This window comes from Eublepharis macularius, chromosome 14 (assembly GCF_028583425.1).
Source record: "Eublepharis macularius isolate TG4126 chromosome 14, MPM_Emac_v1.0, whole genome shotgun sequence".
Taxonomy (NCBI): Eukaryota; Metazoa; Chordata; class Lepidosauria; order Squamata; family Eublepharidae; genus Eublepharis; species Eublepharis macularius.
This window is the reverse complement of record NC_072803.1, coordinates 43409831-43437569: the sequence shown is the minus strand read 5'-3', so window position 1 is coordinate 43437569 and position 27739 is coordinate 43409831. Positions and strand designations below refer to the sequence as shown.

The 27739-nt window shown below is 45.3% G+C and overlaps 2 protein-coding genes across 4 annotated transcripts in view; one reads left to right on the top strand and one right to left on the bottom strand.

Annotated features, from left to right (window-relative positions):
- Positions 1–6552: 6552 nt before the first annotated feature.
- Positions 6553–22914, bottom strand: AMBP (alpha-1-microglobulin/bikunin precursor). Its single transcript, XM_054998194.1, has 10 exons — positions 22704–22914; positions 19815–19957; positions 17607–17683; positions 14289–14402; positions 10973–11074; positions 9375–9412; positions 9024–9105; positions 8459–8626; positions 7447–7611; positions 6553–6687 (listed from the first exon to the last, which is right to left on the bottom strand). Exons 1-10 carry the CDS (start codon positions 22818–22820, stop codon positions 6641–6643), a joined length of 1053 nt encoding a protein of 350 aa, XP_054854169.1. The 5' UTR covers positions 22821–22914; the 3' UTR covers positions 6553–6640.
- The window catches only part of CCDC183 (coiled-coil domain containing 183), a 20063-nt gene continuing 13002 nt past the window's right edge, over positions 20679–27739 (top strand). For 2 of the 3 annotated variants that reach the window (XM_054998192.1, XM_054998191.1), the window contains exons 1-2: positions 20679–20779; positions 27503–27612. In XM_054998192.1, the coding sequence (XP_054854167.1) occupies positions 20772–20779; positions 27503–27612 (118 nt within the window). In that variant the 5' untranslated portion in view covers positions 20679–20771. Of the gene's footprint in view, positions 20780–22394; positions 22484–27502; positions 27613–27739 lie in introns of those variants that run through there. The other variant, XM_054998193.1, reaches the window with a different exon arrangement.

Here is a 27739-nt window from a genome sequence, read left to right as displayed (position 1 = left end):
TTGATGTGAATTTGTGGAATCCTCCATGTATAAAATATCTGAGGCACTTCAATGGGAAGCCAAAGAAGTTTTCACAGACTTGGGAAATGTTAGAGAAGGCCTTTGCATATCCCTAGACCCCGCTATTGAAACTGGAATCCTGCACTTTTACTATTGCTCTGTGCTGCAGCTTGCTTTCAGGAAATTCAAAAGCAGCGTATGAGAGAGATTTGCAGGTGGGCTTCTTTGCCTATTGTTATCTCTAGTCCAACTGTTCTGATCCATTTTTATGAGGTTCCATTGGAGCAGGAGGTACTTCAGAAGAACCAAGGATGCATCTTCTTTGTGTCTGCAGGAATACCAATGCATGCCTCTATCATGGGAGGATGCTTTGCTTGCATCTCCCAAAATTTTCATATAAGCATGTCGATGCAGATGTATATACTGTATCCAGAAAAGAGAGTACTTTTATGTAGTGCTTTAGAATGTTCAGTGCACCTTTTGTAAGTTAACTTGTTGGAATCATTAAAATAAGCTTGTAAAGTGTAGGCCATTAGGATTATCATTGATATCTTGCAGAAGAGAAATTGTGGGTTGCCTAGACCCACCAAGGGAGTCCATGGCAGAAGTGAGTCTCAAACCAATGGCTTTTAAAGAAGTTAGGTAAAGCCATGCTGGATGCAACCAAGGGGCCATCTAGTCCAGCTTCCTGTTTCCTACAGCAGCCAGCCAGATGCCTCCAGAAGAAGGTCCATAATAATAATAATAATAATAACAACAACAACATTCGATTTATATACCGCCCTTCAGGACAACTTAATGCCCACTCAGAGCGGTTTACAAAGTGTTATTATTACCCCACAACAAAACACCCTGTGAGGTGGGCGGGGCTGAGAGAGCTCCAGGGAGCTGTGACTCGCCCAAGGTCACCCAGCTGGCTTTGTGGAGGAGTGGGGAATCAAACCCGGCTCTCCAGATTAGAGTCCCGTGCTCTTAACCACTACACCAAACAGAGCAGGGTGTCCTCCTGCTCTGCTTCTGGTAACCACCACTGAATATGGAGGTCCTTTTAGCCATTTAGCCCATTTAAAGCCATCTAAGCCAATGCATAGCACTACGTCTTATGTCAACAAATTCTCTAATTATTCAGTGTTTGAAAAAGACTTTCCTTTTGCCTGTCTTGAATCCCAGTACCTATCAGCTTCATTGGATGCCCACAAGTTCTAGTATTTTGGGCAATGGCGAAAAAGCCTCTCTCCATTTCCTTTTGGTTCATAGCTCTGTCTATGAGCTGCTAAGGTGCATTTTGCACACATGCAAACCTGCTGGAATTGCTGATCTAATCCAAGAAAATCTTTGTACTGGCGCCTTTTGTATCAAAACGTTATATATAGGATCATCCCATTTTTTGGCTGATGTCTTTGGGACTGAGCAGTTCTGGATTTGAACCCAGGTTGCTCTGATAAAAGTCCTAAAGGTAGAGCCAATGAGGTGTGGAGGTTAGCATGTCAGGCTGGGGACACTGGTGTTCCATTTTCCACATCCATTAAGTTCACTTGGGTATTCTTGGACCAGTCACCCTCTCTCATTCTAACCTACCTCAAAAGGTTGTTGTAAGGATAACACGGGGAAAGGTAGAATTGTCTATATCACCTTGAACTCTCTGAGAAAAGGAAGACTAAAACCTGGTGGGCAGCCATGTATGTTAGGTGGCACTGAGACTGCAATACCCCCTTCCACGTTAGGCAGATATGACAATTTCCCTTCTGTTAGATGGTTAAAACTTCCTTTTTTGGCCTTTGATTTCATAGTTCTGAGTTAGGCTGATGTTATCACTGGGTTTTGTTTTGAAATGGAGGCTGGTCTTTTGGATTTGGATTTTAGCTTAGTCCTTTCTTTCCCCTCTGACTGCTGGGTTTTCATTTTTTCAGACTGTGTTTTAGTGTGTGTGTTTTAATCTCTCGTTCTGAAATGTGTTTTGTAGCTTGATTTTGACCAAAAATCTCATGGGGAGTTTTATACCTGGAAAAAAACGCGGTACATTGTAAATAAAACAAATAGCAATGCATTCACAGAGGAGACCAGGGTAAAATTTGTTAAATGTGGGACCATTGGAGAAGATATGCAGTTAGATCCCAGTGTGAACCCCCAAATGCCATTGACCGACTCCAATGTGACAATGCATGGGCAGACCTCCCGTTTTGACCCCCCCCTCCCCCAATCTTGGTTGGTACCTGCACTGGCAGGTGCTTTGCAAAGGGAGGCACTGGGGGTCTCTGGTCCTTCTGCCTAAAGAAAGGCCCTGTTTAGGAATGCAACTTGGAGAGGGGGTGGAGGCGGGTCTGCTCCGGTGCCCCACTGAGACCCCATTCTTTCCCAGCCAGAGCATCTTGTATTCACTAGGCCTCTTACCAACCCAGTGCGCCTTTTAATCCTCCCCCTGTCTCCTCAGTTCCCTTTCAGACCTCCTGGCCAATGGGAGAGGGAGATGAACTCTCCTTTCCAGGAAGGAAATTAAAAAGCAAGTGCTAAAGGGTGGGAAGGAAGAGGGGGGTGGACTGTGTGGGGAGACAGTCCCCGGGTGGAGGTGCCAGTCATCAGGTTCTCAATGGCCCCATTCACCCTGCCCAGCCACACAGAAAATCAGGGTCACCGGCATCCCTGGCCTGCCTCGAGACAACTGTTGCTTTATTCTTTTTAATTGCTGAAAGTGCAGAGCCGGTCCCCTTTGGGTTGTGTGTGTGGGGAGAGGTTGTTTCATTGGGAAGGGTCTGGGGGCGGGGGCAAGACCTATGCACACCAACGAAACTGGAGTTCAGGGACACTGGAGCAGGCTGTGGGGTGGTAGCAGAGCCATCTGTGGGACCTGAATGAGATCTGGCAGAGGGGCACATCCTGCCGGCCGTGGCCTATGGAGCTCTGCAAGGGAAACCTCTCCCACCCACCCCCAACACACATACTACTTTAAAAGGGAGACCCTAAATTGTTGAGCAAGGGAGGCCTCTTCAATGTATCATTGGACAGAGGGACAAAGGTGTACGCAAGGAGAGAGGGGCATCTGTGCACATTAGTGCTCAAGCGTGCACAAAACATGGTACTGTCCAGAGGCCTTCTATACATGAAAACATTTTTTTCTTATGTACAGTTTACCAAAATAGTACAAATGGAAGAAAAAACATAAGTCATTGAACAAAAAACACTTCAAATGTGTATCTTGGAAGCCCACTAACTATTTTTAGTTCAGTGAACAATTTTGAACTTGATTGCCTTCTAGTCAAAATAATGCAAATGTATTTGCATATCCACAAACAATTTGGCCCAAAGAATTGATCATTGGTGCTGATTTTCTGTTTTGAGCTGAGCCTCACAAACAGCTGCTCTCCTGTGGCAAGTACAGATCATCTCCAGGTGACCAGGCAGGGAAATTTTACAAAAAGTTGGCTTCTCTTAACAGTCAATCAGCATAGTTGTGGACTGAAACAGACAAGTAAGCTGAAAGTGCTGTTTGTGGACTAGTAACTTTTGTAGACTTCCTGGCAAGGCCCTGGGCTATTGATTTATTGAGGGTTTAAATGCATTGTTTAGTGTTTCATTTTAATTGCATGGTGCTTTTGAGAGCCTTGACACAATATAATGGGCTAGAACCATTAATATAGAGACAATATAATCTAAGTATCTTTTGAAAGAACTGTGGAATAGCTAAATAGCTTCATTAATGAGAGATACTGATATATTTAGAAGAAATGACTATCTTTAATGTGTATCATATATTCATGTCCCACCTTTTCTCATAGAATACTTCTTTCATGCTCTGATGGGCAATTGTAACAATTACAAAAATTAAACAAGCATGCCCTTTTATTGCAGAGTCCTATCACTTAAAATCTGTCCACTTCCAGTTACTCTCTCTCTCTCTCTGCCCCATACTGTTTCATAATTTAATACTATTAAAATATAAAACCTAGACCCCATTTAAGCAGCTGCGAAAATCAGTCATAAAAATCAATCATAAGTGCATAAAATTTCACAAACTGAAAGAGTGATGATGAGTCTACTATAATCTTCTAATAAAAGAGATGATCTCTCCATACTATCTATATTTTGGAGCAAAGAAAAAATAAGAAAGCATCAGAAAAATAGCTGCATTCAAAAGTCACATGATATAGTGTGTCCACTATACCACAGTGACACACTCTCTTAGAACATGGTACCCTGTGATACCTCCTTTGCAGAACTGTAGATGGTAAGGCATTTGGGCACATCTCAGTTAATCAATGAAAGCTTTAATTGGAAATCTGTTGCTTAAAAATGTTTCAGGCCATGATAGTTTGTGATTTGAGTAGCTGAATGGATGGAGAGTTCTGAACAAGCTGAAAACTTGCACCATTTGTAACATTCTGGTCTGTCCTTATAAAAGGTGTTCCGTGACTTCTGTGTTTGGAGTTTTCTTGCATCGATATAATTTATATCTGAAAGTGATTTTTACACTTTTTCTTTAGATTGCAAAATCAGTGTGCATGGCTCTTTACAATGTGCCGAAAAGACCCACCCCTTTCTAATGGTACACAGAGTGACAAAAGCATTTTCATTACAAGAAAGGATCACAGCTTGTGGATGGATACATTCATTGCATATTTAGGATCCATCTTGAGTTTTAAAAGGATTGTGGGTAGTAGGTGCTGGGAAAGACCTTCCTCTGCCTGAGATCCCGGAGAACCGTGGCCAGTCAAAGTAGGTAACGCTAAGCTAAATTGTCCGACGGGTTGACTTAGTATAAGGTAGCTTCGTTTTAAGGATGTATGGAATATGCCTTCTTTGATTTCTTTTTTATTTAGAATGTTTTTATGGGTAAGATTTTTCATTTCACCCATTTGCATTGTATTCTCCATTCATGTGTGTATTTTTACACCATTTCTATACCAAAATAGTGTTAAAAATGCATAATTTGAATAGGAAAAATTCAATGTGCAGAAATGGAAAATGGCAGGAAAATAAAAGCTCATATTCATTTTGTACAAGGAAGAAACAAAGATGAAATAAGGTTTTTCAAGTTGGAGCAGAAAGGATATTTGAAATCGCCCTCCTTTCTATGTGTTGTGCACACAACCAACGCAGACAACCCAAAAGCAAGGAAAGAAAAGGTTGAGCTTGCCACTTTCATTGCCCAAGGACTGCAACATCAAGGGGAATCCTTGGGACACGTTCACATGCGTAAAACCTGCTTCTTTTCTTCTTGCCTTTAAATATGTATGATCACAAAAATAAACTGAAAGGGGCGCACCAACAAGGAAACAAAATTAAAATACCCAATTGCTTGGTGCTAGAAGGGCGGAATCCCACCCCCATGTATTATAAAAAGTGGGGATTCTAACCCATATTTGTGGTGGTGTATGTAGAAGGGGGCGGGCGAGAGATACAGGAATGGAGTTCAGTATCTCAGGACAGACACGTAAACACTGGAGCCAAAATCAGAAACTGCCTTTTATGTAAATACTTTACTATCCAGTTTAATTTGTTCCTTTGGAAAGAGGCTCTAAATAAGCAGAAAGACTGTCTTTACAGCTGTGTCAGCCCAGAAATAGATTTTAAAAACCCTAAGAACACAACCCATAATATCTTTTATAAAGGATCAGCCCCATAATATTTAAGAGCTACTTGATAACCAACAGCCAGCTGCTGCTAGCCCAGCGCAGATCTAATCTGCTGGTCTCTTTCGCCATCTGCTGGTGTGTGGAAGTAGAGGAAGGATATTAGGATGGTATGATCCGAAAGGTAGGGAGATTAGTTTTGCAGGATTTCCCACCTTTCCCTGCCAAGGTGTCTGCCCTCTGAGGAGACATTTTACATACCTGGCAAAGTAGGCTCTACTCTATGACAGCTTCTGCCACCAATTATCAATCTTAAAGATCACACAAGATGCCAGTTCCATTTTGCCCTGTGGAATTTGTTTTCCCCCTAATTGCAAATGATCAGGAGATGGCAGAGGTTATGCAGTTGGCAAAATACTTTGCACTCTTATCTTGATTCATGTGATTCTTAGGCAAAATGGACCCAAGGGGGTGGGTGTTGATACCCTTTTGACAAAGGCTCACAAAAAACCTCAGAGCTAGTTCTGGCTTTTTCTTTGTTTAGTTTAATATCCCCTGCAGAGGCAGGTAATGGCAAACCATCTCTGTTTGTCTCTTGCCCTGAAAACCCTACAGGATAGCCATACGTCAGCTGTGACTTGATCGCACTTTATACACACGCACAAAGCCAAGGCTGGAATTGCTTTCCTGGGAATGTCTTGCCCTTGAAGGAAGTAAGGAACAATGGTTTCAGCATTGGGTTTGTGTTTAAAATGAAATGTCTGAGAAGTAAATTACTTTGGGCTATAGGCCTCCCCTTCACATCATCTATTATTTTATGCAGCATCCTTTCTTATACCCGTGTTCTACCTGCATGTGTGTAAATAAGGCACATTTGACAAGACACCATACATTTCCCAGACTCTTCCAAAGGAAGCCAAACTCAAGGAACTCCTCACCAACTGGGGAATTGAGGAGCATGCCGGGAAAAAGTACGCTATAGGGCTCAGCATAGAAGACCGTATTTATTTGGGTTCCTGGTACATACAAGGAAGGCTGAATGAAAATGGATGCTTATATTCAGTTGGCTGCCTTTACATTTTGGTCTGCGATGGCAACAGATGGAGAAATTCCTCATCCCCTAGGAGAAAGAAAACAAATCAATCGTTGAGGCAGGCTTGAACACAGAGATTGGAGGGTTCTCTCTTTCTCCCTCTGGCTTCTCTAACCATTTAGACATTGGACAGAGGATTTCCCCTTCCCGCAGAATATGTGGATGATCAGGATGGGAATTCTGGCTAACAGTCCCCCTGTCCTTTGCCTTAATTTTTTTAAAGGCAAGTTTCTAGTCCCTTTGTATTGCAAAGATTTCCTTGACTGTGTGCATACCAATAGCTGCTAAGATACCTCAAGATGTCTTGCCATGTTGGGGTGGGGGGCTTCAGAATAATGCAATGTAGTTTTCCCTATCTCATGTCATAACTAAGTTATGCAGGATAAGAACAACCATGTTCGTTCGCACGGCATAAAGAGATTGGAGCATTTTTTAAAAGCACAAATAAACAGGGTTACCAACTCTGGGTTGGGAAATTCTTGAAGACTTTGGGGGTGGAGCCTGGGGAGGGCTGGAGCTCAGCAGGTTATAATGTCACAGAATCCACTCTTCAAAGCAGCTATTTTCTCCAGGGGAACTGATCTCTGTTGTCTAGAAATCAGCTGTAATTCTAGGAGAACTCCAGGTCCCGCCTGGAGGTTGGCAATCTAACACATAAGAAACCTCCAAGCTCGGAGACAGTATATCTCTAAGACATATTCATACATACACAAGCTCATATAGATACACATAACCCTCCTTAAAGCTTTCTTCAATATTGGTTGAAGGAGGAAGAGTTGACCATACCCTCAGAGAGAACGCCGCAATATTCTTTGCATTCTTTTTCATGGTAAAACTTGTTCCCGTTGCTCCCACACCCTTCAAAAGTTACGCATTTGCCCAGGTTGGCATCAAAGGCCCAGTATGTCATTTTACAAGGACCTCCAGGGGCAATGGGGAGCCGGCAAGATGCTGCAGGGGAGAGAAGAGAGCATTGCACAGGACCGGTTATTTCCAGGGTCCAGCGAAACTCAAACCCAGAACCTTTTGCTCTTATGCATGGGCTCCCCCCTTGTGCTTTGCGCCTCTCCCTACTAGCTGACTGGCTAGGGAAGTGCTGCGCTCATCTAGGTCAGGCACCCCGCAGCTGTTGGCTTGCCCCTAGAAACAGACTTTCTTACGTCTTCGAGTTTGGAAACCTCTCTCTGTGACTCTGCAGAGAGGGAAATGAACTGAAATCAACCAGAGTTTCAAAGCAAAATGGATCCCACCCCAGTTCCAGCTGCTGGACCAAACAACAGGGGAAGTCTGTTGGCTCCTCTGGGCTTCCTGGAGCCATCTGGCTGGCCTGCTGGTGGTAACTAAAACCTGGATGATAGTGACCTTTTGGCCTGGTCTTTTTTCGGAGCAGGGGAGGGATTGTCTTTCTCTTCCTGTCCTCCTTTCTATTTATCTTGGCATTAAAGTTTCCTTGCTCCCTCATCTGACAAACTTTGCTTAAAAGCAGGGCCATCACCTTCTGTGTTCTTCTGAGAATAACCAGCTGCAGGCCAAACTGGTCCCACACCAATGAGGGGATCCAGCGGCCCCTAATCAAGAAGGATTCTAAGTGGTGGGACAGAAGGGCTAGCTAGAGCATGAGCGCAAAAAGCCTCCTCTAAAGAAGCATGGACTGCCACTGGTTCTTGCAACCTGATTTCTTTTCCAGAGGAGTCAAATTGTGGGCACGTTTTCACCCCCACCATCATCATAATTCAGTGGCCAGATAAAACGGCTTCCATAAAGGCTGCATCCAGCCTTCAGTTGGCCAAGCTCTTACCCTCAGTCCTGCACGTTTGAAGACAGGCTTTCTCTGACGGGAACTTGTTGCCATTTCCAAGACAGCCTCCATAGATAAAGGTTTCGCATGTATTCGAAGTGGAATTGTAGAAATATTGAGTATCTGTGCCGAGGCAAGGGCCAGCATCCGCTGGCAGTCGGCAGTAATCTGAAAGCACAACAGGGAATTGACGTGGAGGACAGAAACTATAGCTGAACAAAATTCTGATTCTACCAAAAGCGTGACCTATGGGTTGCTAACTCTGGATTGGGACTAAAAATTCGGGGGTGGAGCCTGGGGAGGGTAGAGTTTGAGGAGGGGCCTCAGTGGGCTATAATGCCACAGTGTCCGCCCTCCAAAGCAGCCGTTTTCTCCAGGAGAACAAATTTCCATTGTCTGGAGATCAGTAATGCCAGGAAATCTCCAGACCCCACCTAGAGGTTGATAACCCTAGGAGAACAAATGTGAAAACTTTCATTCTGTGTCCAGATATTTCTTCCACAATTTTGGCCAAAATCTTACCCCCAAAATCTTGCAGAAGCGAGATTCTGTTTTGGAAACCTACCTTCTTTACGGCCTACCAAGGTGTGTAACGAGCCATCGGCAGATCCTTCTTCTTCAAACAAAGTAGTTCTTCGAACCCTTGGCTGATGAAAGAAGCAAAACATTGTGTAAGTGCTCACTGCGGCAGAAGCACAGGGCACAGGGCGCTCGGCCGTGGCTATTCTCTGCTTGCTTCCCCTTCACACAGTTTTGAAATCTGAGTTAGGAAGCTGGGAAAAGCCTCCAAAATTTGCTTTCTAGAGGTTGGCTGGAGGTGCTTTAAAGTGGGACCACGCTCCGTATCTCTTCTGGGGGAACATCCTCTCGTAATAGCAAGACTCTAGAAAATTGCATTTCCAACAGAATCACTTACCTGTGGTTCCGGTTCGTCTGTAGAAGGAACACACTCCCCTGAGGAAAGAGATGAGTTTGAGAGGATGGCAAGGAAGGACATTGTTTAGTAAGAGTCGGCAAGTAGAAATCCTTGAGTAAAATCTGGCCCCCAAAGGGTGCGGCATGATCCCCCTATTACCCCCCCCCCCCAATTACAGGAGAATGGGGTCTGCAGCAGAACACACTGTGTGTTGGAGGTACAAGTTGAGGCCTTTCCTTCCCCTTCTCCCCCAGGACGTCCAGCAAAGCTAACAGCTGACCAAACTCCTGGCTGGGGTTTTGCCTTGATCACGTGGATTTAATTTTCCTGAACAAGTGGTGAAGTTCAGAATTGCATCCCAGGATGAAATGAAATCAAAGGTGTGGCTGTGGGAACTCTTAGCAAGCTCGCTCAGTTTGGATTTTCATTGCCTGCTCTATTTTCTTAGAAAGATAAAGTCATGAGGCTGGGTTTTTTTGTTGTTGTTTTGAAGCAGAAAAGAAACAATAAGGAACTCTACTTGCAGAGATGTTATGAAAGCATCCCAGTACAGTCAGACTGCCACTTTGTCTGCCTTGGGAAATATTCAAAAACTAAGTCCCATGCACCCCTCCCCAGGATGGGATGAGCCTGAATCAATAGTGATTATACTGTGGAAGTACAGACTCAGGTGTCATGCAAACTAGACACCTCTTACGAGCTTTTAAATGAGAGTATGTATTAAGTAGGTATATCAAAGTCTCAAATCCCTTTGCTTAAAATTTGAATTAATTAACATTGTTATCTAATATATATCTAATTCTCAATATGGCCCCTATCTGTCGTGTGTAAATATGGAGATCAGAGCCAGAGAAGACAGATCTTTCTACAAACCTGAGAAAAGCCCCAGGTTTGCAGAAAAATCCACCAAAAAAGTTGGGGGCTCCAGGGGACCTGGCAACCTTACTACCAAGCCACTATTAAAGGGACAGGACTTTTTCTTCTGGCCTGTTGGCAATCTTACCCTACCCCCTGTGTCCTCTTATAGGCAAGGAGTAGAACAGTGACTCAGGCAGCAATAAAACTGAGTCTCCCTTATGAGTAAGTGAGTTCAAATCCTCCCATAGCTGTGTTAATGTGTGTGTGTTTATCAAATTGCTTTTAAACTCTTAAATATTGTTTTAAATTTAAATTGTTTACACTGTTGTTTTAAACTGGGTTTTTAATGTTTCAATGTGGCATACAAATGTAACAATAATAACAATAGCTGAGGCTAAATGGAAGATGGACTGGCCAGAGCATAAATGCAAAACTGCCATTGCAGCCTCCATTGAGGTTGGATACTTTTGGGCCACAGGAGATTTTAATTATTTCTCACAGACCACTAGCTCCATCTGACTTTTAATATCTGCTTAACTTACTAGATAATTAAGTCATATAGCAATCTTCAAATAAACTGTGTGGAGGTTTTTTGTGTGGAATTTAACCTTGAATGTATCTAGTATGCTGGACCTTGCTGAGAAGCATCCCTCTCTTCATCAATATGTCCCCACACCAACTGAAATGCTCTCACTCCAGCCAGCCCCGGGGCTCACACCCCTCCCTCAACACTGGCTTGCCTTTGTTAATCAGGATGCTAATGGAGTCTTCATGGATTCCCAGATCCAGAGCAAGCTGTCTAAACTCTGTCACGAGATCTTCTCTCAGCTCCGGGCTTCTTCCTGAAAAGGAGATTTAGGTATGTAACATACTGTTTGTCCTATATGTTGCTTTGGGGCTAGAGAGTGTTTGGGAGACCTTTTTAGTTGGGTAGCTGTGCTGGTCTACAGTAGAACAGCAGGATTTGAGTCCAGTGGCACCTTGGAGACCAACAAGTCTTTTGGGGTATGAGCTTTCAAGAACCAGATCTCCCTTCTTCAGAAAAGGAAAAGTTTGCACATCTCCTGGCCTTTGTTAATCAGGCTTGCCAGTCAGGTAAATCAATTAAAGACACTACCCAGCCTTTGTCCAATTAAGGTTGCTGATTCCCCGGTGGGGGTGGTGGATTCCCCACTCCCACCCTTTGCTTCCCACTACCACTCACCTGGCCGGCAAGGGGAAAAGACAGGTGCAGCACAATGACGTCACGTCCAGGAGTGACATTGCACAGGACCTGGGAGTGTTCCCGAGCATTGCGCAATACCAATTTGGGCCCCAAATGGGCCGATTCTTTAAGCATGTGAGAAGATTCCAAAGGTGAGTGCCACGTTCCCCCCCACTCCCACCGAGAGGGTAAGGGGACTGACAACCTTATGTTCAACAGGCCAGAGCTGGCTTCCTGCCAAGTAGGCTAATCATCCCTGGCTGAGTTTTTTCATACTTTTAAATCATGACCATAATTGGAGTTCTCTCTTTTCCTTTCACTTCCCTAAAATTCAAATCTTCCAGTCAGATCCAAAGTTTCTATCCTGGACTCAGTCCCATTACAGCGGATACACTGCCCTCCTCTCAATGCAACTAAAGGTGCATAAAAGTCACTTCTCAGCCCCCAAGTTTTCAGCTGGTCTCTGGATCATACCAGCTACCCCAACCCCACAGTTGATCTACTCTCGCTGAAATTACTTAATCTCCTCTGGGCTTCCCATGGACTGCAACAGGCTTCCAACATACTAGAACCTTCCTCCTTCTTCTTTATTGCTAGGCAGAATAGGAAAGGTGTATCTTTGCTCCCCATCTTATCTAGCTCCCCTTATTTCCAATTCACACTGTAGTACGCAAAGAGCTGGCATTCTGCTTCTCTCTGCTAGTTAGAAAAATGAGTCATTGGCCATTTTCACATGCGCCTATAAGATCGCGCGAAACTCACGGAATGAAGCATCTTCCTAGCACGATTTCCTGGCACGATCTCCTTTAATGGTGTGATGATGTCAGAAATCGCACCATTAAACAGGATCCTGCTGGGAAACCAAGCTAGGAAGAAGCTTCGTTCCATGAGTTTTGCGCGATCTTCCGGAGGCTTTGGCCGTGTGGAAATGGCCACTCATTTCTCTTCTGTCCTGTTCCCCTTTTCCCCCACCTTAAGCTTACGGGTAACTCCTGCTTCAAATTGGAACAGCTCTGGTTGATATTATCTGAATGTATTTTCTTGTGCTTTGTTTTAATATCTGCTAGTATTTACTCAGGAGACATTCTTCTCCCGCTCCCAGCCTCCACCCCCTGCCACTGCTTATCTGGCTGGTTACCACCTTTTCAGAGAATGCAATCAAAATTGTTACAATACTAATATTACAATAAGTTTATATATAAAGTGCAAAGAGTGCTCAATTTCATCAATACATAACAATAAATATACCAAACAGTCTATATCACAATAAATAACCTATTACTACAACATCCAACTGGTGGGAAGAGGTCCAATATAAAAAGTTCACTATCAATACAAAGTCACTTCCCTTCTGCATTTCACTGGGAATGACATCATTCCTGGTGCGATGTGGAAGTGCCCCGGAGCATGCACATGCTCTGCACCTATGCAAGGTTAGTTCCTCCGGCGTACGCCCCCCCCCCCCGTTTTCTGGTTTGGGCCCCAAGGGACCTGGCAACCTTACTTTAAATCTTTAGATCTGTTTCTGTTGTCCTTTTCCTATTGACTCACGTTCCTTACAGTACAGCCACCTGATTAGGTAAAAATCCTTGTTCCCACTCTCTGCACAAACAAGCAAGCTAATTCCCAGTCTGAATATGCGTGTTCACATTTGCAGGGATGTGATCACAACCTCCACGTTGGGCCAAGAGATCTCCCAGAATTACAGCTTATTTCCAGATGCCAGAGATCAGCTCCCTGGAGAAAATGGCTGCTTTGGAGGAAAGAGTCTATGGCATTCTATCCTACTGAGGTCCTTCCCATCCACAAACCTGGTGCTCTTAGGGTGGCCAACTCAGAGTTGGAAAATTCCTGGCATTTTGGGGGGTGGAACCTGGGAGGGTGGGGTTTAGGAGGGGAGCAGAGTATAATGCCATACAGTCCCTCCTCCAAAGCTGCTACTTTCTCCAGGGGAACTGATCTCTACAGCCTGGAGATCACTCATAATTCTAGGGGATCTTCAGGTCCCACCTGGTGGTTGGCAATCCTAGGAGCTCTCCAGGCTCCCCCCCCCCCCCCACAAATCTCCTGGAATTTTCAAACCTCAAGTTGGCCACTCTAGGAGGAAAGAATTTGGGAAAGGATTTCAAATCTATGGTATGGTATACCCAGGGCTGGTGCACCCATTGAGGCAGGTCCAGCCCCCACCTTGAGCGCTGAGGTGCCAAAGAGGGGGGTGGGGGTGCATGCCACAGAGCTGGCAGCGGCAGTGCTGGTGGCTGAGTGGGAGGGATGGGAAGCCAGTCACATGCCACCCTGGCCGTCTGCCAGGCCTGGCCCGCAGCTGCTGCAGCAGCCCTCCCACCCTGCGCTGCTGCCACCGCCAACGCATGCCCCCAGCTGGATGCAGCAGCTGCGGGCCAGGCGCAGTGGGCATCCAGGGTGGCATGCGGAACAACGGAGTAGGAGGACTGGGAGGACACACATGCACCTCCCCAGCCACCCGCTGCACCTGACTGGGAACGCAGGCAGCCTCCACGCGCCATCCCAGCTGCCCGCCGCACCAATGGGGCCAGATTGCTGCGTGATGATGTCACACGCAGTGATGTCATCACAGTCTGGGGGGCGCATCCTGTGCATGCGCATAGGGGCAGCAACAGACCTGGCACTGCCCCCAGCCTTGGGCGCAGAAACCCTGGCGCTGCTCCAGGGTATACCATAGGGTTTGCCCTCTAAAGTAGCCATTTTCTCCTTGGGAACGGATGTCGGTTGTCTGGAGATCAGTTGTAACTCTGGGGAAACTTCAGGCCCCACCTGGTCTTCCACACCTTCTTATAAACTTCATGCAGTATTGCCCTTTAGGGTTTGCATACCATAAATCTTGGCTGTGGTGCTGAGTCCATGGGCGCTGTTCTTCTTCATCACAAAGATAGCGTATTCATTGTAGTTAGTGTGAACCACAAAGGTATCAATATTCACATCCCATTCTAAAATAGAAGACAAAATTGGGTGCCCTTGTGAGAAAAACTCTCTGGAAGAGGCATAGTTGGTAGAACAATCTCACCTCTGATTATGGAGAACCTGGGACTGGATGCAGAATGCAGCTTCCTGAGCATCCATTTCATTTTTTTAAAAAAACAATCCAAGTTCCTGGGCCTTATGACCACTAGCATAAACTTGAAAATTTGTAATGTAATTTCGGAAGGCAGAGAGCACTCTAGGCAAGTTTCCTAGTATTTGCCAGTTTGGTGTAGTGGTTAAGAAGAGCACAGGACTCTAATATGGAGGAAGAGGTTTGATTCCCCACTCCTTTGCTTGAAGCCAGCTGGGTGACCTTGGGCCAGTCACAGCTCTCTCTGAGCTCTCTCAGCCACACCCACCTCACAGGGTGATTATTGTTGTGGGGATAATAATGACATACTTTGTAAACTGCTCTGAGTGGGCATTAAGTTGTCCTGAAGGGTGTTATCTTATTATATTTCCGGTGTGTGTGTAGGGGTGTGTGACCCTTTCCCCTCCCAGTGACTAGTAGAAACTACATAAATTATATCAAAATTCGGAAAACTCTGGTGCCACCTTTGGAAGCCTAGAAGCTTCAGTTGGTTCAAAACACAGTGGTGGTGATTGCCTGCAGGTATGAGTTCCAGGGTCTGTATCTCATCAGTTCCAAAAGACAGACATCGGCGGCCAATGTGCTTCCAGGCATAACTCAAGTGCGGGTTATTACTGACTTGATGCAAAGCCAGGAGCAAGTAATAATGGGGTGTTTGAAGGATCTCCTGTCATGCAAACCTGTCTGCTGGTTAAGACCCTCGGGGACCCTGCTCCGTCTGCTCTCACATTTGGAGTAATCGTGATGGTTGTGAAATCTGATTAGCTGCAAAATCAGGAACCCCCTCCCCAAACTGCTTATTTAATTGAATTCCATTCCATGGGGCTTCCAATAAGCAGCGCGGCCACAACAATTTGTGCTCCCCCCCCATCCAATGTTGGCAGATCCTGGGAAAAATAAATGCCATGTGCCCCAGGAATGTACTTCGGCAGTTTTTCTCTTTAGTGACCTTGATAAATGTGTCTCTGTGGCTTCTTTAACAAGCCCTGAACCCCAGGGACATTATGGGACTGCCTTTACTGAAGTCTCTAAATTGCAAGAACAGATAAGGGTACTCCTGTAGCAGCAACCGTTTTCTGAGTCCAAACCGAGCTCTTTTGAGTGCACCACTGCAATTTAGATGGCTCAGTTAGTGCTAAGAGAAAGTTTTGTGAGTGCTGGAATAGCTTCTGAGAACCCAGATGTCAGGTGATGCCATCCTCCAGTCCACACCCCCAGCCCTGCAGCAGTAGGCACCATCCTCAGGCCCTGCAGCACCACCTCTGTCCATACCTCAGCTGCAGGTGCCTCTACAGAGCCCCAGGCCACCTTCACCATTGGAACACGGCAGCCAATGCCCAGGCACAATGCTGGGCCACAGCCTCCAGCTGCCCAGCTGACTCACCCTTCTCCTGCAGTTGCCCTGCCCAGGCAGCTGAGCCAGGCCCACAGGAGATTGCCGGCAGCATGAGCTGGGCAGGCACAGGCCCCAAGTTGCCAAGGGAGCCACTGGAGAGGCTCCAGAAGCAGCCAGGAAGAGCCAGGCATAGAACAGAACAAATGCCCCACCCCTGGGCTGGTGGGGCCGGGAGACTGCAGTGTCTACCCAGTCATCCCATCTGATAGGCTGGGAGAAGGCCACTCAGGAGGCTGCATGAGAAAACCCAGAGAGGTGGGGCAAGAGGAATCTTTTAAAGGGAGGTTCGTGCGAGGACCAGGGAGGGATTGCAGGGAGAGGGGGCTGGGGTGTGCTGTCATTCCCAGGGCAGGAGAAGGAACAAGGTGGTGCAATCCCTTCCCTGTCTATATGAGGTCGGAGGACACCTGCCCGGGGAGCTGGCAGGATGGCAGTCAGTCAGGTAGGGTTGCTGGCAAGGGGGGAGCCTCCAACTAGAACAGAACTCTCAGGTGTGATTCTGCAACCCAGGGAATGTTCTGAAGACCCTGAACATCCCAAATGGAACACACAAATATATCAGATTCACAGTTCCTCCCTTCGGAATACTCTCAAGGAAGGCCCTGATCCTTTCTTGGTCCTCATTTGCAAGTATTTCAAAAGCCCACAGCTGAGACTTACATAGAGACCAAACTGGCTGCCTCCTCTGAAGGCTTTGATTGGAACTAGCATGGAGACATGGCAAAATTACTCACCCTGATGGGAAGAAGAATAATTCATGCAGAGATGTAGCAGGTAGCCTCCTGTATGGGTGGGCATTTATTTAATAATTTTGTCTCCTCTCATGTAGCTTGGGAATACCTGTTCTAGCTATACATGTGTGTGCCTTGTCATGTACTAGTATTTTGGAAGGTTTTTGCTACAAACACAAAACATGCTGTTAGAGAAATGCCATCGTGTTGTCACTAGGGGAGGAATGATCATCTCTCTAGGTTTTGTATAACTTGCAGCTTCGTTCTAATTGGCACCATCGTACAGTTGACATTCCTGTAGAATTCTGAATGCCTGCCTGCCTGCCTGATTAGGGGTGCAGACAACCAAACCAAACCAAACCCATTTGGATTGTTGCCAGCGCACAGGGAAAACAGACAGTATTTTTGCAGTTGGCTGGCAAAAGGTGCAACTTTTTATAGAGCCGCAACTGCCTGCCTGCTGCTGCACTAGGGGGAATGACGGTGCTTCCCTATGTAGCGTTGCACCCTTCTAAGCCCATTGACTCCAGTTGACTGAGAAGGGTTTAATTCTGTTTAGGATTTCACTGTGAGGCTGATTTACAGGCTAGCCTAGGGCCTGGTTTCCTGCTGGCTTCCCACCTATTTGATGTGTAGCTTTGTAAACAAATTGATATTACAAAAACTCCTGAAGAGTCTAGTAAATTAACTGACTTTTTAAAACCCTGCTGCTTAGAAGCTAGGGTTGCCAACAGACCTGGTAAAAAAAAAATATCCCGTCCATTTGCTTAATGTGATTCTATTGACCACCGTGCCATGAAAAGTTTTCAACTGCCTATTTCCAAACATTAAGCCTCTATTAAAGGGACAGGACATTTTTTCCTCCAGGCTAGCTGAAAAGAGAGGAATGCAAACAATGACTGTCAAACCAATTAAAGAGTAAATGCAAGTGTTTTTGTTGTCCTAAACCTACTTGGATTATAGTAGGTGAGTTTCCCTGGAATGTCAGTCTTCTGGTATTCTCCGATGACCTGGGAACAGACGCCTCGTCTGCAAAGAAAGAGGAGAGGGGGCAGATCCGAATTCTCCTTGCATCCTTAGAATATGTTCCAGCTATTTGTTTGTTTTTTGCAATTGGTCTCATCCCAAAAAACAGCAGGTGGGTAGTCTATACCTAACAGCCCCTCCAGAACAGACCAAATGTTTGCAGCATCCGATTTAACACATTGGCCATTCAGATGCCTCCAGGAAGCCCACATCTGGTTTTTGGAGGTGCACTGCCTTGGAAAGGGGAAGTTCCATTTAAACAGCCATCCTATCCTGCATTAATTTATCTGGTCAAATTTTAAAGCTGCCTGAGCTTTAACTTACTTATACACAGGGCGCTTTTTTCTGGGAAAAGAGGTGGTGGAACTCAAGACCGCACAATGACATCACTTTGGGTCAGCTGGAACAAGGGGGAAATGTTTAAAGTTTAAATTGCCCTTGGTGAAAATGGTCACATGGCCGGTGGCCCCGCCCCCTGATCTCCAGACAGAGGGGAGTTGAGATTGCCCTCCGTGCTGCCGGCGCAGAGGGCAATCTAAACTCCACTCCGTCTGGAGATCAGGGGGTGGGGTCACCAACCATGTGACCATTTGTAAGAGGTGCCGGAACTCTGTTCCACTGCGTTCCTGCTGAAAAAAAGCCCTGATTATACATCATATAAAGAAATGCTTTCTTTTGCCTGCCCTGAATCTACTGTACAGCCATTTTATTTGGTGAATCCATTTCTTTTGGTGCTTTCTCTGTACCGTGCATAAGTTTATAAGCTTTCACCCACCCCTTAGGTTTTTTCCTTAAAGTGAAGAGCTCCCAAACTCCCAAGCCTTACATCCCAAGGAAAGTGCTTGACCTCCTGTCTCATTTGGTTGCCCTTGTCTGCCCCTTTGAGATGCTGTGGCCAGAACTGCAAATGATATTCCATGTGCTGCTGCTGCACCATTGAACAGCATTACAATATTCGTTTCTCACCAGCAATCTCTTCTTTCCCTTTGAAAGTTTTTTCAGTGTGAACTTTAGGCTCTTGAAAAGCAGGTGCCTCCTGACCTGTCCTCTCTGTTTGTAGGGAAAACTATTTCACCACCTCCCTCATCTCTGTCATTGCCCTGCCCCAGCATCCATCTGCAAAGCTGCTTCCAGCCAGATTCCTGATGGACATAGGGGCTCGCGTCTGTCTGGCTCCATTTCAGCATTTATAAAGAATAACTAAGCCTAGGGCTTTTTTCCTCTTGCACAAAATTTGGAGAGGTGGTTTGGTGCTGCACGGAGATCTGGTGTGAGTGGCTACTCGGGGAGGGGAGGCTGGATCGCTGTGAAGAACGGGTCTCCCCAGTAGATATGAGGGACTCACCTTGGCTGCCTTGGGGAGGGTACAGAGGCAAGGCTGAAGAAATTTTGCGCCCTTCAGAATTTTGTGCCTGGGGCAAGAGTTCACGACTATTGTGATAAATATGATCCTAGTGGGCAGTTCTTATGCCGTTTAATACCCCCCCACACACACAAGGTAAGGGGTTCTGTCTAACAATTGATGTAAGTCCATAGAGCGTGAAAATAGTATTATTTCAAAGAATCCCGTGTGTTTCTCCCTTGTTTCCCTCTTGAGAGTTCCACCACCTCTTCTCCTAGAAAAAAAGCCCTGACTAAGCCCAACCCATAACAGTCTTCTAATCCTAATAGGAACCAGCTTGTTAGTGCAGAAAATGTGCAGATGGGCCCTTCACGGAGGACAAAACTATCCATGGCTGTTAGCCTTGAGTAAGTGGAACTCCCAGGCTCAGAGGCAGCGTACCTCTGCATACAATATCCTGGGGAACAGCTAACAGAAAGGAGGGTGAATGCCGTCATGCCCTTCCTTTTGGCTTCCCAGAGGCCTTTGTGGTGCAGTGGTTAGACTATCTCACTAGGATCTGGAAGACCTGGGTTCGAATCTCCCACTCTGCCGTGAAACCTGCTAGATGACCTTGGGTCAGTGTTCCAGCCTAACCTACCTCACAGGGTTGTTGTGGGGGCAAAATGGAGGTGTGTGTACCACCCTGAACGCCTTGGAGGGTGGGTGGGTGGGTGGGATCAACATGTGTTAAATCAATAGCAACAATGGGGGTTCTGCCTCTGTTTTGGCAAGAAGGTAATAAACACCCACCTGAGCCTTGTGGTTGTCATGCTGATCACCTCGCTCGACTGCCCTGGCCCCACAACCAGCGTCCCCATGGGGAATCGGTCCTTATGTTTTTTCATCCATTGGCAAGTTGAGCCAATAGCAATGTCATACCATTTCCCGTAGAACTAGGAGTTTAAAAAAAAGAACACTCAGAAAAGGTTAAAACAAACAGACTAGAAGCAGCAGGCATTGACCCCAGAGGCCTTTGGCAGGCAAAGCTGGTGCTTTGCCACTGAGCGGCAGGGGGGAAAGGTAGAGGGGTCAAGTTACAACCTAAAATATAAAATATATTCCAAGAAGGTATTTATTATGGATATTCACAAAATGTAGGTTAAAACACAAGTAAAAAACATGAGGCCTGAATGGCAGGCTACGTACCTACGTTATGTGTATGGAGAATGTTTTGGCAAATTTTAAATTTTATTCTGTCTTGGAATATATTTTATATTTTAGGTTTTAACTTGACCCCTCTATTTTTTCTCCTGCTTGTTTGGGTTGAGTATATGGGGACTTCCTCCCCTACCCCGGCCCTCTTCGTTGTTGCTTTGCCACTGAGTGACTGGGGGTGGGGACTGCCTGCAAAAATGAGACGATCAGGGAAGATAATACACAAATATGCTAACTGCAGCCAAAAATACTTGATTGCCTCTTCTTGGAAACAAAACTATTTATCTCCAGTACATGTATGGAAACATATATGGAGAGCTCACATGCTGTCATAGGGCCAAGCTACACATGACGAATGACACTTGAACGGCAAGTGGATTGAGTGTCATTTGCCATGTGTAGCTTGGCCCATAGTTAGAATATGAGACTAGGATTCGGGAATTCCTTCTCTGAATCTCCACTCTCCCATGGAATTTAACCCTGGGCCAGCCGTTCTCATGCAGTGTAACTTCCCTTGCAAGTGGTTGTGAGAATAAAATGTAGGACAAGAGAATGATGCGGTAAGCTGCTTTGAGTCCACATTGGGGAGAAAAGTGGGGTATAAATATATAAGAAAACAACAACATAGAATTTGAAAATAAATATGTGAATGCAGACTGCATACAGCTTTGGGTTGGGAGAATCAATGCAGATGTGATATGTAACAGGAAGGTGGTGGCCATTTCTAGATTATTACAACAAAGTAAAATCATAAAAGAATGCTAGGAATGAGGCTCTCTCCTTGATTTAAGGATGGTAACTTGTGTAATTGATTGGGAATGTCAACTCTGATTAAGGAAGGTAGGGTTAGATAACATTATTTAATTAAACCTTTCTTTGTTCTATGAAAAATTAAATTCTAGCGACACCTTAAAGACTAACTAAATTCATTCCGGCATATATATTTGTGCTAGTATAATTGTCGGAATAAATTTTGTTGGTGCCTCTTGACTTCTGTGTAATTTTCCTGCAACAGACTATGATGGTTACCATTCTGAAGAGTTTTTCTATGACAATTCTATTCGGTTTAGAGCAGAAAGTTTAAGAATATGCAATAATATTGTATGAACCTTCCTTCACTGCTGAGAATGGCTGGATTTTAATTAAAAATGGGGAAAATATTGAGGTGGCAAAGCTCCGTGTTCTGCTGGCCCACATCCTGTGAGTTCTTGAGGTAAAATTCGATTTCCCTAGGGAAGAATTTGAGAGGGGCTGACAGGAGAATTAACACCCATTTGATCCTCAAAGGGCAACAATTCAAAGAGGCAGCTGTAGTACATTCATCCAAGCCGATTAGGGATGGGGCTGTCCCAGCATGTGTTTTGCATGCATGAGGTTCCAGGTTCAATCCCCAACATCTCCAGTTAAATGATTTCAGGTGGCAGGGACTGGGAAAGACCTTTCTCCACCTGAGACACTGGAGAACTGCTGAGCCATATTGAGTTAGAAGGACCAATGGTTGGAATTAGGGTAGGGTGATGCACCCTGGCCCAGGCTAGCCTGATCTTGTCAGCTCTTGGAAAATAAGCAGTTTGACCGTGATTAGTACATGGATGGGAGACCTCCAAGGAAGTCCTGGGTTGCTGTGTGGAGGCAGGCAATGGCAAACCACTTCTGTTTGTCTCTTGCCTTGCACCCATAGGGCGCAAGGGTCACCCCTATGGGGTCACCACGGGTCGGCTGCAATGATGGCACTTTAGGCACATACAACTTTGTGTGACTGTATGGCTTGGATTTTTCTTATTATAGCAACTGCTTTGCTTGCATGTACAATCTCTGGCATCTCCTGCCAAGGGACCTGGGGTAGCAGAAGCATCAGGAAGATCTTTCTCTGCATGGAACTCTGGAGACTAGACAATACTGGATTGGATGGGCCAACAGACTAGACAGCTTCAGAGGCTCATGGTTCATATTAACCATGACAGGCCACCACAGCAGAGAGGCTGACAAAACAGTGACCTGGAAAGTCCCCAGTTCGAGTTTTACCACTGGCATGGTCCCACCAGTTGGCACTGTGCTCATCATTCCCTCTCATGGCTTTAATGCTTCTATCTTGTTTGCAATATAAGGATCACTTTTAGGGGGAGGATCAGGGCTAAACTCCATGCTTTGCAGGCAGAAGACCCCTAGATTCAGTCCCTGACATCTCCAGTGACAAGTATTCCAGGCAGCAATGGCTGGGAAACCTTTGTGCCCAGGACCCTGAAGAGCTGCTGCCAGTCAGAGTAAGCAATGCTAAGCTTGGCGGACCGTCTGGCTGGCTCTCTATAAGGCGGCTCCATACATTTGAGCTGAATCCAAATTGCTTTCTTTAGAAAGAGTCCTGGGAGCATGTATCTGAAGGGCTGTAGGGTTCCAGTTCTGATGAGAGATTCTAGAGTATTCCTTGTTCTAACATCCTAACAGGCAGCAGTCAACACCTCCCCCGGCCCCCATAACCATTACCCTCTCCTCGTCAAAATTCTCCTGGACTTGAATGTCCTCGGCAGTCGAGACGGGGTTCCCTCTGGCTGGTACAAAACCTGCTGCAGAGATCAAGAGGAGGAACACCTGAGACTTCATGGCTGTTGGGTTTGTTCTCCTACTGGGCTTCTGAGAGGTCAACCTTGCTCAGGACCACAGTGGTGTTGCTTTTTGCTCGACTGTGAAGCAATGTGGACTTTAGCCTCCTGTTAGAGAGGGGGGTGATGGACAGTCTTGCACAGGATTCATTTGTTTGAGTGCCTGTTGAAGAGCTATTGACAAATATATTGCTGGTGTCTTAAAGAGTGGGGGCATTTAAATGCGGGGGGGGGGATGTAAACGGATGCAGTAGTAGAGGCAATTTCGCCCCAATTGCTCTTGGGGCTTCATCAGCAATGTTTGCTCTTCCTTTTAACATCAGCTGGTGAAGACAGACCTTGTTAAATGTCACCTACCAGACTGAGTTAAAAGGGGAGGCAGTTAGGGGGACGAGGTCATGTTGTATTATGCTGCTCACTGTCCTCCCACTGGAAGGAACTTTGTGGGGCAGCTTTTCAGAGTCACTTTAGTAATCAGTTCAGCAGATGCGTATTGCTGTGGGTGGCAAATGTTTCTGTTTCCTATGTGTTCAACCTGTACAATTGTAAGTGAAATGTACTGGCTGAGCAGGTGGGAAGCAAGAGTGGATGGAGGCAGAACTGGTCCTCAATCCCACAGTGTCTTAGAAGCTGCTATAGCCAGCAGAAGCCTCCCTTAGCAACCTTCTGCAGCTAACTCCCAACTTGACTGGCCTCTGTCATGCTCTCTGCCCATTTCTCAACCCCTGCCCCCGTGGGTTGTGGAATACAAGTTTCTGAGGCTTGCAGTAGCTACCAGCCATAGCCATTAAGCTGAATTCTGTGGTCTACCATCAGATGCCAGAAGGGCGATTCCACAGAAACAAAAGGTAATGTTAAGACAGTATGTTGGTTTGGTTCTTGTGTACAGTACTAAGCCAGTCATTTTCTTGCTTCTGAGAACAACAACAACAACATTCGATTTATAAACCACCCACTCAGAGTGGTTTACAAAGTGTGTTATTATTATCCCCACAACAATCACCTTGTGAGGTGGGTGGGCTGAGAGAGTTCTGGAAGAGCTGTGACTGACCCAAGGTCACCCCTCTGGCTTCAAGCAGAAGAGCAGGGAATCAAACCTGGTTCTCAAGATTAGAGTCCTGCCACTCTTAACCCCTACACCAAACTGGTGTTCTCTGAGCACACAAAGAGTGCATGTCACCTTGTTTCCCTCTTGAAGTAAAGCCAAATTACTTTGGCGACTCAAAACCTTAAGAAGGTTTGTATTATTCCTGCTGGCAGTGTTTCCTTTCATTCTGTTTGGGACATTGTCTTGAAAGAATAGGACCCCTCTGTTCCCAACCCAAGTGCATGCTTGAACTGTACTAGGTGCTGTTAATGTAGACGTTTGGCCAGACTGGCCCTTCCCCAGGACATCTTTGCTGCACTCTTAATATGTTTACTCTCAAGCAATGATTAACTAAAATAAACAGGAGGAAGAATCAGCAAACAGAAAATGTTGTAAACCCACCAAAGTTCTTAACCTCTGCTTTGAAGTATAAATATAAATTGCAACAACAGGTCTGTGGCCAAAGATTTCATGTTGCCCAGAATCGATACATGAAATTCAGCATTGCTTACTTTGCCACACTCCTTCCAGAAAACAACACATGAGCACTCTCCTTGCTGTATATCAGGTTATTTCCCCTCTAAAACAAGCATCTTTTCCTCTTCCTGCACAGAAGCTATGGTGCCTGTCCATATTCTATGACTGGCCCTTCCTCTGCAGCAGTTAGAATGTTAGTGACATCACAGCAGCCCAGCCAATTGGATTGGGGAGGGGTGTGCACACCATCTTGTGGCACAATGATTTGTTCTAAATTATTTCTTTCTTTGTCATAACTTCCTTAGTATCTGTGATGATAAAGTTCCTTTAAGAGATGGGTGGCAGAGAACAACCAGGCTGTTAATGCAATCCTAAGCAGAGTTCATTGCAGTCTAAATCCATTGAAATCAATGGGTTTAGACTGGAGTAACTCTGCTTAGGATGGCAGTGTAAGGGAACTTCAGAGGAGTAGGAAGAAAGGCTCTCTACAAATGACATCCTCTGGTTAATAATATTAATAAAGTATTGTTAATTATAGAATAAAGATTCCTGCATAATTTACCAGCCAGAGAACGCCACAGTATCTACACCTACATCCAGTGTGTGTGTGTGGAGGGGGGTGTCAGTCTGTCAGTCAGGTTTGATCAAAGCATTGGCTAACTATGCTTAAGTTCAGAATCTCAACCCCAGAATAGAAATGTGTCTCTGACCATATGCAGAGAGCATGTGTCTCACTACAGTATCCACAGCCAGACCCAACATGTTTAGGATTAGGTTGTACAGACCCTCCCCCAGCAAGACTGGACAGCACAAAATCCTGAGGTATAGGGTAGGACTGTGCAGTGCATTCATTTCAAAAGAAATGAACATGCAAACAAAATTTGATTTTTTTTGAGCAGTGAGTAATTCCAGCAATGACACTGCTTGCTTTTTGTTTCCTTTGGATGAGAGAACACAGCAGTAGGAACATCAGAAGAGCCCTGCTGGATCACAAACATGGTCTATCTAGTCCTGCATCCTGTTTCACACAGTAGCCAAACCGGTTGCCCTGGAGGCCTAACAAATACGACACAAGCCGAGGCCTTTCCCTGATGCTTCCTCTCAGCATTGGTATTCAGAGGTTTGCTGTCTCTGCACATGGAGGTTCTCTTTATTTACAACCAGGGCTTTTTTTCAGCAGGAATGCAGTGGAATGGAGTTCCAGCACCTCTTAAGAATGGTCACATGGCCAGTGGCCCCGCCCCCTGATCTCCAGATAGAGGGCAATCTAAACTCCCCTCTGTCTGGAGATCAGGGGGTGGGGCCACCAGCCATGTGACCATTTTCGCCGCGGGCAATTTAAATTTTAAAAAACTCCCCCCTTGTTCCAGCTGACCCAAAGTGACGTCATTGTGCGATCTTGAGTTCCACCACTGAGTTCCACCACCTCTTTTCCCAGAAAAAAAGCCCTGTTTACAATGAGTAGCCATTGATGGACTTCTTTTATGAATTAAAACCATTAGTGCTCATGGCCATCACGAAACCCATTGTCAGTGAACTTCACAGCGCAATTACTCATTGAGTAAATATCTATTTCTTATTGCCCATCAGACTTAATTGGATGCCCCTGAGTTCTGGTATTATGGGAAAGAGACAAAAAGCTCTCTCTTTCCACTTTTTCCAACCCATGCAAAATGTTATAAACCTTCCCCTCCCCACTTTATGGTGTCTTTTTAATGTTATGCTTTTATTTATTTTTATAGACTGCCTTTTTCCACAAAAAATGTGAACTCAAAGGAATTTACAAAAATATATTCAAAACTATATGCTAATTATTAAAAAAGCATACACAGGGCACGTTGGAAGCAAAGGGGCATTCCTCCTTTGGCAGGAAGGCAGTGCGCAGCCTACCTTGCTAGCTGGGATCTCCATATTTCTAGGGAGGGCTTAAAAGAGATGGATGGGAAATCAGTGCTTTTCTCTTAACTAGTTAACAGACACATCTGTAACTCTGTTGCCAAGCCAAGACACTGTATATATTTTAAGTGTTTGTCAAATGTTAGTGTCAGAAATGTAGCAGCTGAATATGAACATTTATTTTTTAATTCAGAATTTTTATTAGTGTGTATTAACATGTTCCTTTAAAAAAACAATACATTCCTTAAGCCACCCCTGCCCCCTTTATGCTCATTCATAATATCCTTGCAATGCTCATTCTTAATATCCGAAGGAAGAATTTTTTGCAGGATCTCATAAAACCAATAAGGATGGCAGTGATCTTTAAAAAATTCACCCTGATTCAGGTCATATCTTCCATAATCAGATGATACAGTTTGGAGCAGTGCTGGTTCTAAGAGAGAGGGGCACTACTGGCCACTCATTTTTTCCCTTTAAATCCAGAAATATTCCTGTTCTGCCCTTTCTGGGCAAAGTGATGGATAGAGCAGTCGCTGACCAACATCAGGTCTAGTTTTAGGCCAGGCTACGGGACGGAGATGGCTTTGGTGGCTTTAGTTAATGACCTTCATTTGCATATAGACATAAGCCATGCTTCTTTGTTGCTTCTCTTGGATCTCTTGGTAGCCTTCGACACAGTAGAGCATACCATCCTGTTAATGTATTTGGAGACAGCAGTAGGTATCGGGGATGTGCCTAGGACTAGTTTAAATCATCCCTCATGGAATGGATTCAAAGGGTTGCTGTTGGTGACCAGTGCTTTAGTTTGAGACCTTGCCCTCACAGGAGAATTGCTTATTCAGGGAACTGCTGTTAACAGAGGTCCTTTTTGCCAGATCCTGAGCAATAGACCCATACCCACTAATCAGATGACCAAAACCTTACAGTAATCAAGCCTGGAAGTTTCAAAGTGTGGTGAGATTCCTGTTGAACCAGCCCTAAGCAGGAGAATAGCCTGGAGAATGGGCTAGCCATTCTAACTGGGATTCTTTTACATATAATGCAGTGCTGGAACTCTTATGCAGCAGCCATTCTTGAGAACTTAGTGAGGTATAATTGCATCACAATCTCCCATCTGATGTCACAGAACCAAGTCAAAGTCTTGTCTGATACCCATGTTGGTAGACTAACCGGTGGTGGGTGGCAAAGGGGTTACTTCTCTCATTCTGTTCCTCTCCACACAGGTTTCCATTCATCTGCTGGGGGTGCCCAAACTCTGTCACCATGAAGTTCCAGAGGAAAAGAGACCTAAAGCAGCAGATACGCCAAATGCAGTCTATCATTGCAGTCCAAGGTAATCCTGCCTGTTTCGGTGACTTTCTAGAGGAATACACTTTAAAAAACAAAATATTTTCTAAACAAATGTGAAACTGAGTAAAGAACACACATCCTTTTGCATAGCCCTATAAAAAGGCAGCCTT

Excerpts from the sequence above, each read along its gene's own strand:
- AMBP (XM_054998194.1), bottom strand. The coding sequence starts at position 22,820 with ATGAAGTCTCAGGTGTTCCTCCTCTTGATCTCTGCAGCAGGTTTTGTA. Across the intron at positions 19,958-22,703 it reads AGAATTTTGACGAGGAGAGG|TTCTACGGGAAATGGTATGA; the intron begins GTAATGGTTATG and ends TTAAACTCCTAG. Across the intron at positions 9,106-9,374 it reads CAGACGAACCGGAACCACAG|CCAAGGGTTCGAAGAACTAC; the intron begins GTAAGTGATTCT and ends TTCTTTCATCAG.